General features: G+C 34.8%; 1 protein-coding gene across 6 annotated transcripts in view; it reads right to left on the bottom strand.

Annotated features, from left to right (window-relative positions):
• Nucleotides 1–14684, bottom strand: part of WDFY3 (WD repeat and FYVE domain containing 3) — a 274072-nt gene that overhangs the window by 80075 nt on the left and 179313 nt on the right. For 5 of the 6 annotated variants that reach the window (XM_070393429.1, XM_070393438.1, XM_070393454.1 and 2 more), the window contains 6 exons: nt 10546–10619; nt 10301–10462; nt 8501–8595; nt 5137–5257; nt 4706–4923; nt 808–1043 (listed from right to left, as the gene is read on the bottom strand). In XM_070393429.1, coding sequence (XP_070249530.1) covers nt 808–1043; nt 4706–4923; nt 5137–5257; nt 8501–8595; nt 10301–10462; nt 10546–10619 — 906 coding nt within the window. The remainder of the gene's footprint in view (nt 1–807; nt 1044–4705; nt 4924–5136; nt 5258–8500; nt 8596–10300; nt 10463–10545; nt 10620–14684) is intronic. The other variant, XM_070393445.1, reaches the window with a different exon arrangement.

The raw sequence follows: 14684 nt of genomic DNA, 5'->3' as shown, positions 1-14684 counted from the left end.
CTAGCAGTTTTATATAACACTTTATGGGGTCATGCTTATTTTGAAAAATTACATAACCAACCAAATTCTGCTATGCATGACTCTTTATCTTGATCTGATGTAAGGGTATAGACTCAGTGGTTTCATTTAAGAGGTTTTGTCAACTACTAAAATTGATTTGAATAGCCAGCCTTTGGCATTATGATGTACACATAGTTGGGTTTAAAACTAAATTTCTAAGTCTCTGCAGTACCATCAACATAATCTATATATAGATATCCACAACAGTCTTCAATTAGAAATCAAGCAAAGCCTTACTGTTTTCCTAACATAGATGTTGTTACCATTAAGAAATATAAAATATTTTTATAATCAGACTTGCACTAAGAATCCTGTCATTCCTACCCAATTAGTTTTGATACACATACCTTTTTTTTATTTTTTAAAAATCTTTACTGTTGTATTACATATGTCCTTTTTCCTCCATTCACTCCCCTCATTTTTAATTCTACAGAAATGAAATTATATTTCTAGATAAAATCACGCAACTCAAAAGAATTCTTTAGATCACTATACAAATATCATCCAAAGTTCTTATGCATATACAATCTATATATAGAGTAACCATAAAGAATAAAAGACCACATAGAGATAAATGATTTCTTTTTGGGAAAATTTTCTGTGCTACTCTCCGATTTTTCTGTCCCAAATCAAATCCTGAATGTGAGAAAGAGATGGAATCAGTGGTTGTACTGTGGTTAACCCATTACCCTATGGTGATTCGGGGGCATATATAATTACACTTACACCTTACTAGGTAATTCCTACCTGGCAACCCTGCTTACATCGGCTGCTGGTGACAGGCACACTGACCTGCAGGTTCTCTGGCAGCTCACTAACTGGCTGCTGCAGGAACAATGCCATGAGCAGGAAATAGAGGGCAGGGACATTAGTGTGCTTAGGAAGGAATGACTGAAGGACTGGAAAACCAGGAAAATGGCAAGCATCCCGGTTAATCTCCCTGACTGTTGATCTTCCACCAGCACTCCTGCCCACATTGAATCCTAAGAGAAGAGGAAATATAACAATAAGTACAAAATGAGTAATCAATTACTGTGCTGCATTAACAAAGAAAGTAGTTCAGTATATATGACGTTTCCACAAGAATATTCATATTAATATAGGCAATTAACTGTTCAACTATTGAATTCAGCTTTCAGGCAAGTTTTACTTTACTATCTCTTTGACTTTAGCAAGCCTGCCTATTAGGATACAGGTCTTGAAACATAGCCGAGATAATCAGATACAAGAGGTAATAAAAATTGTGCTCATTAAAAGAATGACCTCAAAAGAGCTCTAACATTTCCTTAAGAACAAAGTAAAATTCAAAAGAGAGCCAAAACTTTAGGGTGCTACAAAAATGTAACTTAAAAATATAACTGCTATAATATAGTTAATGTATTTCATCATGAAAACTATCATAAACTACTTAATTTTAAATTATCTATGAATTTAAAGACAGGACTAAGCAAAATAATCTTTCCTTACAACAGGCTCTGTAAGTCTGTGGGAAAGTTGCCCAGCAGTGGGACAGCAAATCTGAGCCTGCTGTGACTATGGCTATTTGAACATTCAGAGCCCTTTCTAGAAATACAACTCTGCCAGGAGATGGTCATTGCTTATTAATGCTGCTTACAGCATCAGCCTTCCTATCAATCCTGTTTCCTTTGTTATATAACTAATTTCAGGCTGCAACCAAAACACTAAGTTCTTTTGCTTCCCCAACCCAGTACAGTGATCAGCACAGAATGAATGTTGGCCAAAGTTTCAATGAAAAACTTTTGTGAATAGTAACCAAGAGATGAAGGATTGATTTTTACTCTAAAACAATTTCATTTAAATGAATAGCCAGCTTTGTTTTTCTAGGATTAAATAAGCACATTATCTGCTCCTATTTAAAATTTAAAAAAATTTGTGTCTAGGTGGCTTTTTAAATATCTCATCCCAATTGACTACTCAGTGTGATATGAATTAATCTTCTGAAGTATGCTTTTCTAATTAAGAAAAAATTGTACAGCAACTTACCAACCTCTTTAATACACCATCTCATTGAGCAAACACAATGAGTTAGAATAAGCTATTATCCTTTTCATAACATAGAAGATATGCAATGTGCTCAAAGTCATAAAGTTAATGAGTGGTGGCACTAGGACTTGGAGTCTGATGCCTCTATTTTAGAGCCTGGAAGTTATGCTGTCTCTCTCGGCCTTAATGACATGGCCACATTTCTGAAAGACTGGCTGCATTAGGACACTGGGTAAATTTTGGTTAAAGTAAATTCTAAATTAAATTATGAGTATAAAAAAGTCTTTAGCTTTAAGGAGCCAAAAGACATAAAATGATATTTTATACATTCAATAGGAAAATAAACTTTTATTAAACTATATGTTCTGAATGAAAATCAATACTAGCATTCATTTTCTTTTCTAAATTCTCACTCCCTGCTTTTCCTTATAATTAGTCTTAAGGACTATTTAATATGTTATTAACAATGAAGCTTAATTTAGGTTCAAGTTACAGCTATATGGAAGGCCTTTTCATGAAGGAAAATTTCATATGTATGTATCAGATAGATATTCAGGGAAAATTATATTAAGTTGAATCAAATTTAAGTACCTGGATTTCCCTTTTAGAGCCAGAGCAGTATATGCGATGTGTAAATAGTTATCAATGAGGTCATCTAAATTCTAAGGCATAAAGTCAAGTAGGTCAGATATGGTATAAGCATCTTTTTCTGATACTACTGAACTGACATACGACAGGAAGAAGGGCAGGTCTAACAGTCAGGATACAGAGACTTAGACACTCTACTCAGGAACCTCATGCAACTAACTGTCTTACTTTCTTAAGTAGAGAAATTAATCCTTAATTTGTATTTAGCAGGTTTATTTCCTATAAATTGTAACAGATATCATAAAATATATACCTGTCTCCAGAAACATAATGGCCAAATGAGATGATACATGTTAAAGAATTCTGCAAACCATAATGTACTATATGAATCTTAGCTGTCATCACTACTGCAGTTTTTGGCCTTCAATGAGAAGCAGTGCTGTCGATTAGCATTTAAAACTCCCATTCAATTATTTTGTGCCTTTCATTATTTATTCTTAGTAGTTATTATTAAGGCCAATAAACTAAATTTCTTACTACTAAACTATTCCTAACATTTGTAGGCTATATCCCTTCTCCAGAGTCAGTGCAAAATAGTGATTATTTTTTAGATCATAAAAGTATCTACGATGATAATAATTTAAAATTCATATTGTAAACAAAAGTTTTCTCAAGAAGTCATTTTATAGTAAATTTCTTATTTCATCTCATGCAGTTTCTTCATTTTCTACATGTAAAATAACAATAAAATAATCCTATGTTGAAAACTGTCTTCCTGTCATTTACTTTAATATTTGAGAAACTAGTACAAGCAGCACAGCACCTAGCTATTATATTTTTACATTTTTTTAACAGGTAAATTACATATAAATTCTGATTCCGAGAGTGGATATGGCTTGCTATGTCTGCACACACTGGGTTGCAACACTTTTTTCTTCTTGAATAAATCCTTTCTGGTGATGGAAAATAAACAAACAAACAAATATATAAATTCTGATCCCTAATTTTCCCCTTTGACAAGGGTAAATTGATGCTTGATGCAGAATACAAATGATTTTAAAATATAATGTTATAAAGACAAACATATTTTTTAAAGTTTAGGAATTGATTACAATTGTCAATAAAATATTATCTTAAAATATATTTCCTAAAGATTAATATAAACAGAAATATAACAGTTCAAATGATTCTAACATAGCAAACTATAACTTTCTAATATTACTTAAATGCTCAGTTCAATGTTAAAAACAGCATACAACTGTAAGCAAAGAATAAGAAGCCTTGGCTGAAACTTTGAGCTTAAATCTTTTTTTTTTTTTAAAAAATATATTTTTTATTGATTTCAGAGAGGAAGGGTGAGAGAGAGAGAGACAGAAACATCAATGATGAGAGAGAACCATCGATCAGCTGCTTCCTGCACGCCCCACAGTGGGGATGAGCACACAACCCAAGCATGTGCCCTTGACGGGAATCAAACCCAGGACCCCTCAGTCTGCAGGCTGACGCTCTATCTACTGAGCCAAATCAGCCAGGGCAAGCTTAAATCTTTGATTGGCAATGTAGCATAACTGTTAAAAGCATGGGCTTGGTTCTGAGTGACCTGGACTAAAAAATGTTGACTATTCTTTATTGAACATGTGACTTCACTCCTTTGCCTTGGCTTTCTCATCTGTAATATGGTTATGATAGTGTTTACATCTCATAGGGTTACTGTGAAAATAAAGTGTTTAGTAACTGGCATAGAATAAGAACTGAAAATATTATTATTAATTCAGTTCTGATCATTTGTTATTTATTTACTTAATCATAAAGGGAATTAAGCAATAAAAAGACCATAAGGAATTCCCTTGAGTTCCACATCTTAACATTGTCTCTGACTTCATTATGATTTGCAATTAAAAAGAGCCAAATTTGAAACTTTCTAAGCATTCTATTAAAATTCAGATTCTTAATGGTTATCAGTAAACTGAAGAGTATAAGCTTACATAAGATTTCAAAACAAAACGAAACACAATAGCTTATTTTAAAGCAGTTGACTTCAAAAGTCCCATACCTAATACAGTCCCGATCTTATTAGTTAAGACAGAGTCTGTCTGTTCCAGCCACCCTCCACCACTGAGTCCTTCCTTAAACTTGATGAGAATAGACTGATTACTCAGCAGGACAACAAGAATCCTCATTGCTGCTGTGACTGTGGTGGGATGCAAGTGCTCTTCCATAAACATCATAATCCAGTCAAAACCCAGTGTCCTGACCAGTTCTTCACAGGCTCTATTCAAAGACAGATGGGTAAGAAGGAAACACATTAATTTCAATGATTAGGATTTCCAATTATAAAGAAGAATAAGAGTAGGTTTTGTTCTTAAGATATTCTAAATTTCAGGGCTTAAAAAATATAAGTCATTAGAAATTCTTTCTTTTGCCTACTATGAATTAACTAATAATAGCAACTAGTACCATCAATTCTAAAAAGATTTTACTTACTGCAAATTAATGCTTGTCTTTTCTTTAGATGTGTAAACTAGTTTTAGCAAGATATCTAGAAGTCTGTTCCTCAAAAGTATAAGATTAGCAGATACAAGACCTCCAAACTCTTCTTCAGTTCCTAGAATGAAAATAAATACATTAAATTGCCTAGTGTTGGATAAAATATCCAACCCTCTTCTAGGAAAATTCACTGAAAAATATATCTTTCAGAAAACATTTTTTCTAGAAGTACTTTCCACTAAAGTGAACGAAAAAAAGGGTCTGTTAAAACATTTACTTTTAGAATCCTGAAAATTTTTTATTTACATTATCTAAATAAGTGATAATAAAGGCTGTGAACCCTGTTTAAAAAAATATTTTTTTATTGATTACAGAGAGGAAGGAAGGGGGAGAGACAGAATCATCAATGATGGGAAAGAATAATTGATGGGCTGCCTCCTGAACACCCCCCACTGGGCATGGAGCCCTCAACCCAGGCATGTGCCCTGACCACAATCGAACCGCAACCTCCCGGTTCATAGGTCGATGCTCAACCACTGACCAACAAAGGCCGGGATGTGAACCCTTTTTTACATTAATATTCCCCTCCCCTACCAACAGGGGAAAGTAACCAAATAAGAATTGAATAAAAATAAAAATCCACGCCCTGGCCAGTTTGGTTCAGTGCTTAGAGCACTGGACTGTGGACCAAAGGGTCCCAGGTTAGATTCTGGTCAAGGGCACGTACCTTGCTTGCAGGCACCTCCCTGGCCCAGGCCCTCACATCAGTGTTTTTCTCACGTTGATATTTACCTCTGTTTTTCCCTCTTTCTTCCACTCTCCCTGAAGGATCAATGGAAAAATATCCTCTGATGAGGATTAACAAAAAAATAAAATAAAATAAACTAATAAATAAATAAATAAATAGCAACAATCCAAATCCTTAATTTCAGGTTTCTTTTTGAAGGACATAGTTAAATTTACGAGATTTAAGACTGAAAAGAGGAAGCATACTCTACTTAATAAACATAATACATCTAGAAAAGTTAGAATTAAATAGCATAGAAAAGAGGCAAAGGCATACAAAAGCACAAGAAAAACTGGAAAAGAAAGGGCAGAAAACAGAAAGCTTATGCATCTCAATGGATGATGCTGGAGGCACACAGGACTGGGCATCAATGGCCAGTGTTCCAGGTGTAGCTCTGCCACTAATGAGTGATGGGTTAATAAGTCACAATCCACAGGACTGTCTTTATTCCAGACTTGCAGCTCAGGCTAACCTTTACCATGGGTATATGCTTTTACTAGTTTGGGCAAGGGACTATTTGTCTCCTTAAACATTGTCTTTTTAATTTTAACTTAGTGCTTAATCATTGGGAAAAGTACTTCAAGCTTTCCTAGGAGAACTCAAGATTCTCTCTCCTTATCAGAGGCACAGGACTGGTAATTTACAAAATGTCCAATTGAAAGCATACCATACAACCTAAATTGATAATAGGAGTTATTTCATTTCAATTATTTCTTTTCAGTAAAACGACAATCCACAGAGAAATGAACAATTCTCCTAATTTTTACATCTACTTTTCTCCTTGTCAGATATGCTTCCCCTAATTTTCAAATATAGTTTAAAACAATGAACTCTGAATTTCCACACTAACTCTTCCCATTCAAACTGGTGCTTTATTTATTCCAGTGTACTGTCCTTTCATGCTATTTATTTTGCAATGATTATTATATCACCGTTCATCATTATTCAAGCAATTTTCTTGAATAATGTGTAAACTACTTGAAAAAAAAAAAGTATGGTTTAACTGTTTGGAACATCATATTATACTTAACACAGTCTTTAGTCCACAGCAAATACACAATAAATGTCATATACGAACAAGACCAGTAACGTGCTTCCGACATTCTCTATTACTTCAAATGGCAATGAAGTGATGAAAATACTAATCAACTTGGCAGATCAACAAAAAATTTTGCTAATTTACCATCTCTACTACTGTTTTCTTAAAGAAAATTTACATTAGTTATTATTATTGAATTCAACAGTCGCAAGAAACATGGAGACTAGAGGAATATTTTTCCCACATTTTTTAAATACTTGAAATAAATGTGTTATGTATTTTCAAAGATTTTAAAAGTAATTTCACTTCAATTCCTATTTACTTGGCTTATATTACTTCTGAACTTAGAAAAAATCCTGACATATGACAGAAAAATATAGTGGTTAAAAAGTTTATAGTGTTGATTTGGACCAGCCGTCGCCAACCTCATGGACCACCAGTGGTCCATGGACCACTGGGTGGAGACCGCTAATTTGGATTACCTGAGTTCAAATGCAGAAGTATGATTTCAGGTAACTTTCTTTTACTTAATATTTCACAGTTTCCTCCCTTGTAAAATTGAGATAACAATAGTAAATATTTTATAGGGTTGTTATAAAGTTATATTAAAGACCTTAAACAGTACCTGGTGATATAAAGGACTCAATAAGTGTTACCTATTGATTTGATCCTTTAAAAATTTTTTTAAATCCTCAGGAGAGAGGGAGAGAGGAAGACTGAAAGAGATGGGGAGAGAAGGAGGAGGAGAGGCAGAGGGAGAGAGGGAGAGGGAAAATTGAGAGAGGGAGAGAGAGAGGAAGAGTGAGAGGGAGAGGGAGAGTTGGGAGAGGAAGAGGGAGAGGAGAGGAAGAGGGAGGGGGGAGGGGAGAGGGAGATGGAGAGAGAGAGACATCCATCTGAGAGAGATTGATTGGTTACCTGGTGCTAGGCCAGGTACCTGCTCTTGACAGGGAATTGAACCCAGGAACCTTAGATGTGCAGTCAGACGCTCTAACCACTTAGTAACACCGGCAAGGGTGAATCCTCAACCTTCTGCTCCAACCAACTGAGCCACCGGGCCAGGGCTGGAATTATTATTATTTTATACATACATAAAATTATTCTGGTAAAAAGTTATTTCCCTACGTGACTACTAAATATTTAACAGGGAAATGAAAAAAAAGTAATAAAAGTAATATAGATATAATTCACAGTAGCAAGTATCTGTTTCTGAAGAGATGTGCATAAATTTTTAAAAATTAAAATAATGTTAAAATATCACCCTGGAAGAATCTGCTATTTAAAGGAAAAATGTTACAAATCCTCTAAATGTGGGGAAAATTTTTGTTTTTAGAGTAAAATTCACATCCTATTAAATTTTGTGTAATTCTGAACTTGTGCATATTATACATGACTGATTTAAGACAAATACATCTGCAGGAGACCAATACAGTAATGGAAGGAGAAAAGTGACAGGGTAGCATCCACCTAAGGCAGGCCTGACCTGTGCCAGAGAAGAAGGCACAGGATAGTTCTCAAGCCCCAGAATCACTCACCAGTGTCAAGCTTCTCTTCATGGTTTATTTCCATAACGACAAATTTCTCACAAACTGCAAAGGTTGGTAAAGTAGAAGAAATAAACTGGCCAAACCTTTAAGTATAAGGAAAAAAGGGTTATGAGTTTTATTCTTTTTCTCTCTCTCCAAAACAAATAACAAATATAAAAAAACAAAGAAATGAAAAACAGTTTTAAGTAAACTTTTACAGACCTTCAGGTGATTGCATTTGGTTTACCTCTCCTGGGACCATCACTATATCCATTATACACGGTGGGCAAAAGTAGCTTTACACTGGTGTGAGTTCACCAGTTTATTCTTGTATCATTATTTATTATTCTATTATTTTCCATACAAACTGTAAACCTACTTTTGCCCACCCTGTATATGTTACAATGCTTTAATTATACTTCTCCAGAATTGTAAGTCCTTTAATGCACTAATCTAAATGATTTCACGAATCAAATAGCATGATCCTAATTAAAATGTCCTAACATCTATATGCATCCACTGTAGTTAAGAACTTAGGTTTTGAAAACACAGGTAAAGTTAAAATCCTGGCTCTATCAGTTTTTAATCTTGTTACTTGGGCAAGTAGCTTAACCTCTCTGGGCCTTAGTTTCTTAATTTTGTAAAGAAGAGAAAACTAAAAGCTTAATAGGTTTCAGTAATAATTTTAGCAAAATGATCACTATAGTACCAGGATAAGATTGAAATAAATATTGTTCATAATAACAATAATCTCCAAAATAATTTTCAAACTTCAGTTTTCATCTGTCATCAAGTTTAAAAAGTGCTTTTGAGGTAGGTAAATAAATGTGAATAATTCACATGTTACACAGATTGGAGATTAGTTTACTGGGAATACTCTAATGCAGCGATGGTAAACCTATGACACGCGTGTCAGAGGTGACACGCAAACTCATTTTTTGGTTGATTTTTCTTTGTTAAATGGCATTTAAATATATAAAAGAAATATCAAAAATATAGATCTTTGTTTTACTATGGTTGCAAATATCAAAAAATTTCTATATGTGACACAGCACCAGAGTTAAGTTAGGGTTTTTCAAAATGCTGACACACTGAGCTCAAAAGGTTCGCCATCACTGCTCTAATGAGTAGGTGTGATTTCACTTGTGTCTGGAAGATTACATGAAAAGTGATGGTCAAGACCAGTTTAAGTAATTCTCTGTTTAGAAAATACTTTGGTTAGGTAGTTTTTTCCCTTCCATTTTCAGTTAAGATGCAAATTATCATATAAACACTAGAACCTTCTACAGCCCATAAATAGACCTTAAACCATATTTCAGATTAGCAACAAAATAATACTCACATCATATAAAAGATTAGAATATGCAAAAATAAAATATAATTTCTTTTGAATGATAAAGAATACATATAAAGAAGGCATGCTCACTGTGTGTGTGTGTGTGCATGTGTGTGTGTGTGTGCTCGCGCGCGCGCATGTAGGCATGAACACAGAGAAGTAACAGGGCATGGGGACGAAGGATTGAGAATCCCTACACTGAACACCTTTATGTCCAGGACAATCGATTACATTGGGCTCATTCCTACATCTTTGTTCAGCAATATTCTATTATTAACTAGTGGCAACAATTGGCCTTGTTTACAAAGGTGAGATACTAGACATGCACGTGGTCTGTGCCTTACAGAAATCTTGAACGGTATTAACATTACAGGTATTATACAGGCATAAGAACCAATTACAATCATCTCATTCATCTTAACCTCAGTGATACTTCCAGTTAATAAAGAGACAAATACAGACATTTTCACTACCTGAGCAGATCATAGCTGCTAGGAAAACCTTGCAGTAGGAAGCTCAGCACATTACTAATAGCAGCAATGGTAGGCTGGGATAAAGACATATCTCGAAGAGTCAGTAGCAGCTTTGGGATTAGCTGGAATTCCCTCATTAATTTGGCATTCTTTGAAGCTTCACTATAAGAGAAAGAAGACTTTATACACTGTACTATAATCTCTTTAATAACTAAACAACTAACTATATAGATATTAATGAATACCTGGACTCTGTGAGCAGTTCAATGAAGTGTTCAAATAAGGAAAGATGAAGTTCATATGGTGCATGAAGCCAGACCTATGATAAAAATAAAGAATGGTATATATAGGGTAAAAAATACCCCAAATGCCAATTCAACAAACAGAAATGCAGCTCTGAAACTTATTTCACTCATGAATTAATTGAATAAACCACTTTATTACAATTTTTACTTGGTGAAATCCTATAAAACTGCTTGTACATATGATTTCTGATTCTGTTTATAAAGGAATAATTACTATGGAAATTACGCTACTGAAGTAATCAACTGAAAAGGCAAGATCTAGGGAAAGTTTCTCTGGAATCAATGACTGAATACTGCACACAAAAACAGAATATAATGAATACTGAATGCTATAAAGTGAATACAAAGACTGAATGACTGGAATCTTGTGTGGGGTCCGAAAGAATTAACTACTGTAAACTAGTATATCACACAGTTCCTGGAACTAACAAAGCTGGGACCAGTTTGCACTCCCACCTCCCAGAGTGTGGAGACTTTGTAATAACAAGGGGAACTGACAGTCTCAGAAGTGTAATATCTTAGTGTGGGGCTAAGTTAGCATTAGATTAAAGGTTTTTCTATGTTCACCCTCACAAAGCTTAAAAGTATGTCTTAAAAGGATCAAGATAACTGCAATGCCAGAGCAAAGTTCAATACTCTTTTAAAAGAAATACAACAAAACCTAGCACTTAACTATGTAAAATTTAGCATGCAATCAACAATTATCAAGTACACAAAGACAAAAAAGAAAATATGACTCATAAACAGGAGAAAAACCAATTATTATAAATAACCCAGAAATGACAGTGATAATGAAATTATCAGGACCTTAAAAAATGTGATCCATATACTAAAGAATGTAACAAAAAATATGAATATAATGAGGAAACAGAAGATAACCAAAGGTCCAAAATGAACTTCTGATAAAAAATAAAATATTTAACATGAAAACTATACTATATGAAATTAACAGCAGATTAAACATTGCAGAAAAAAATTCAGTAAACTTGAAGACATAAGAACACAAACTAATCAAAATTAAGCATGAGAGAAAATGCTGAAAAAGAATTACTAGACAGAGCATTAGCGACTTGTGGGACAACATCAAGCAACCTCAAATATGTATAACTGAAGTCCAGAAAAGGCGGGGAAGGGCACCAGGAAAAATAGTTGAAGAAGTAACAACTAAAAATTTCCCAATTCTATAAAAATGACAAACTTACAGATCTAAAAACGCCAACAAATCCTAAAAAAGAAGAAACTAAAAATGACAATGGGGTGACTGAAATCATTAAAGTATGATTTTTAATTTTTTTTATTTTTTATTTTATTTTATTTAAATATATTTTATTGATTTTTTTACAGAGAAGAAGGGAGAGGGATAGAGAGTTAGAAACATCGATGAGAGAGATCAGATCGATCAGCTGTCTCCTGCACGCCCCCCACTGGGGATGTGCCCGCAACCAGGGTACATGCCCCTAACCGGAATCGAACCCGGGACCCTTGAGTCCGCAGGCTGACGCCCTATTCACTGAGCCAAACCGGTTTGGCAAATTTTAAAAAAATTAAAAATGTCAGTGAGAATTGTAGTGTATGCAAAAATATTCTTCTAAAAAAAAGGCTTTTTCAGACAGAGAATTTAGTCAGCAGATGAGCACTGCAGGAAATGTTAAAGGAAGTTCTTTAGGCAGAAGAATTATACAAGATGGGAATCTAGATCTACACAAAGGAATAAAGAATGCCATGCTACATTTGTGGGAAACTATAAAAGAATTTTTTTAAAGTGTCTTTAAAAGATAATTGTTTTAAGCTAAAATAATAAAAAGTACTGTGGGGATTATAAACATAATAGAAGTAAATGTCTGATAACAATAGCACTAAGAATAGGAGGAAGAAATGAGAATTTATCTTCACAAGGTTTTTATACTACAGGTAAAGATAGACTAAATTGTTACATGTGTATGTATATTATAAATTCTAGAACAACCACTAAAAGAGTAAATGCGTGTGTACTATTATAATTATTGCACTTATATTTATCAAGTGGATGTTTTAAAAAGAGAGTGAATTAAGTATTTATATATCACTGTGGTTGGGGTAATTAGAAATGCTACATAAAGCCATAAAGTGAGCAAGGTAAACAAAGCCAACATTGGTAAAGCACCTAATTTCTGACATTTGTATATTAGATTTTAATCAGAAATCTGAAACTAAAGATAATTCATGATTTAAGTTTCAGCCACTAGATGAAAACAAAACTAGGATTGGTTAAGTAGGTCTCCTTAGTCCTCCCATAATTCTTTCTGCAGACCTTCATCTCTGTGTTTTCATAAGTTTTTAATTGTTTATTGATTTGTTTTTCTCTTCTAATGGACAAAATGTCTTCAGGCATGGACTCTATCTTTACTTTCAGAGCCTTAGCCCTAATACAATGCCAGGTTCAAAGATGCTCTATAGGCATTTGCTAAAAGAATGAGAGGTTTGTGTTTTAGAACTTGATTGGGTAGGAAGGGGAAATCACTGCAAGTTTATTTTATGTTTTATACCTGATATGACTATGCCTTAGAAAGAATGAGATAAGAAACACAGGATAGCCTGAGGAAAGAAACAAAGGATAGCCTGAGGAACGATATAACTATAGAACATATCTAAGGTGAGTGGTAAGAAATATTGATTAGGGCTTAGAATCTATACAACTTAATATCGAACTGTTTATAAACAGGGACGAAGAAGCTGATTTTTTCAATTTCAAGCCTCGGTGACTGCGGAAATGGTAGTGTTAATAATAGAAACCGAAGTTAGAAGGAAGAACTAATTTGAGAAATGATGTTAAGTTAAGGTGTTGCTGGGACATAAAAATGGAAATGTTGAGCAATAAGTTAGAAATAAGTCTGGCATTCAGATGTCAAGCTAGAGATTTAGATTTGAGAATCAACTCTGTAGAAATGAGGCTGTAGAAATGTGTGAGAATCTAAAGGAAAGAAAGCAACAAATAAAGGAAAAGATAAAGAAGTGAAATTGAACACGGTTGTATAAATCAATGAAAATTTCATGCCATAGAATTATGGGGAAAGTAGTGAGAAAATATAAGACCCAGGATAGTGCTACCTGAAAGGTAGCAAAAGAACGAGGTGATGCAAGAGGGAAAAAGACTGCATCACATGCTACTGAGAGTTGCGGGTACTGAGAACTGGAATCCTCCTATATAATAAAAGCCTAATATGCAAATCGACTGAACAGCAGAATGACTGGTCGCTATGATGCTCACTGACCACCAGAAGGCAGATGCTCAATGCAGAAGCTGCCCTCTGGTGGTCAGTGAGCTCCCACAGGGGGAGCGCCGCTCAGCCAGAAGCTGGGCTCACAGCTGGCGAGCGCAACCGCGGTGGCGGGAGCCTCTCCCGCCTCCTTGGTAGTGCTAAGGAGCAGTGAGCAGGCAGGCAGTAAGGAGCAAGGGGTCCCAGACTGTGAGAGGGCACAGGCCAGGCTTAGGGACCTCCCCTTCCCCCATGCATGAATTTCGTGTACCGGGCCTCTAGTTTTATATAGAGCATATAGGCCAGGCTGCTAATAAGCTTTTAGAATAAAGTTTTAGTAAAGCAATTAGAGCACAGAGCCTGTCTGTCAAGGATTTAGGATAACAGACAAGACAGTGCTTATAGTAACTATGAGGAAGAAGAGTTAGGGCAGACATTACAGTTAGCCAATATTAAGTGCCTGGCCCCATTCTGGGTGGTGGGAATACAAAGAAAAAGAAACTAGGTATGATCTCTGCACACACAGAGCCTACAGTCTCATGGGAGGAGACACATATACAGGGTGGGGCAGAAGTAGGTTCATGGTTGTTCATATAAGAAATAAGACAATAACTAACAAAAATAATAATACAAGAATAAACTGTGTTTCATATACTCACAACTGTAAGGCTAATTTTGCCCCATCCTGTACTTATAAAACATATAGTGACGGGTACACACAGTACTGGAACAAGAAGTTAATGGACAAAGGATATGCAAGATCAAGCATTGCTTTGAGAGGACAGAGTAGAAGTCATTTATGGTAATAGGACAGTAGAAATGAAAACTTGTTATTCTGACAAA

The sequence above is a fragment of the Myotis yumanensis genome, unplaced genomic scaffold (genome assembly GCF_028538775.1).
Source record: "Myotis yumanensis isolate MYYU_CA2020_CCGP unplaced genomic scaffold, mMyoYum1.0.hap1 SCAF_1, whole genome shotgun sequence".
Taxonomy (NCBI): domain Eukaryota; kingdom Metazoa; phylum Chordata; class Mammalia; order Chiroptera; family Vespertilionidae; genus Myotis; species Myotis yumanensis.
The sequence above is the reverse complement of the archived record's forward strand: the minus strand, read 5'-3'. Positions and strand labels throughout refer to the sequence as shown.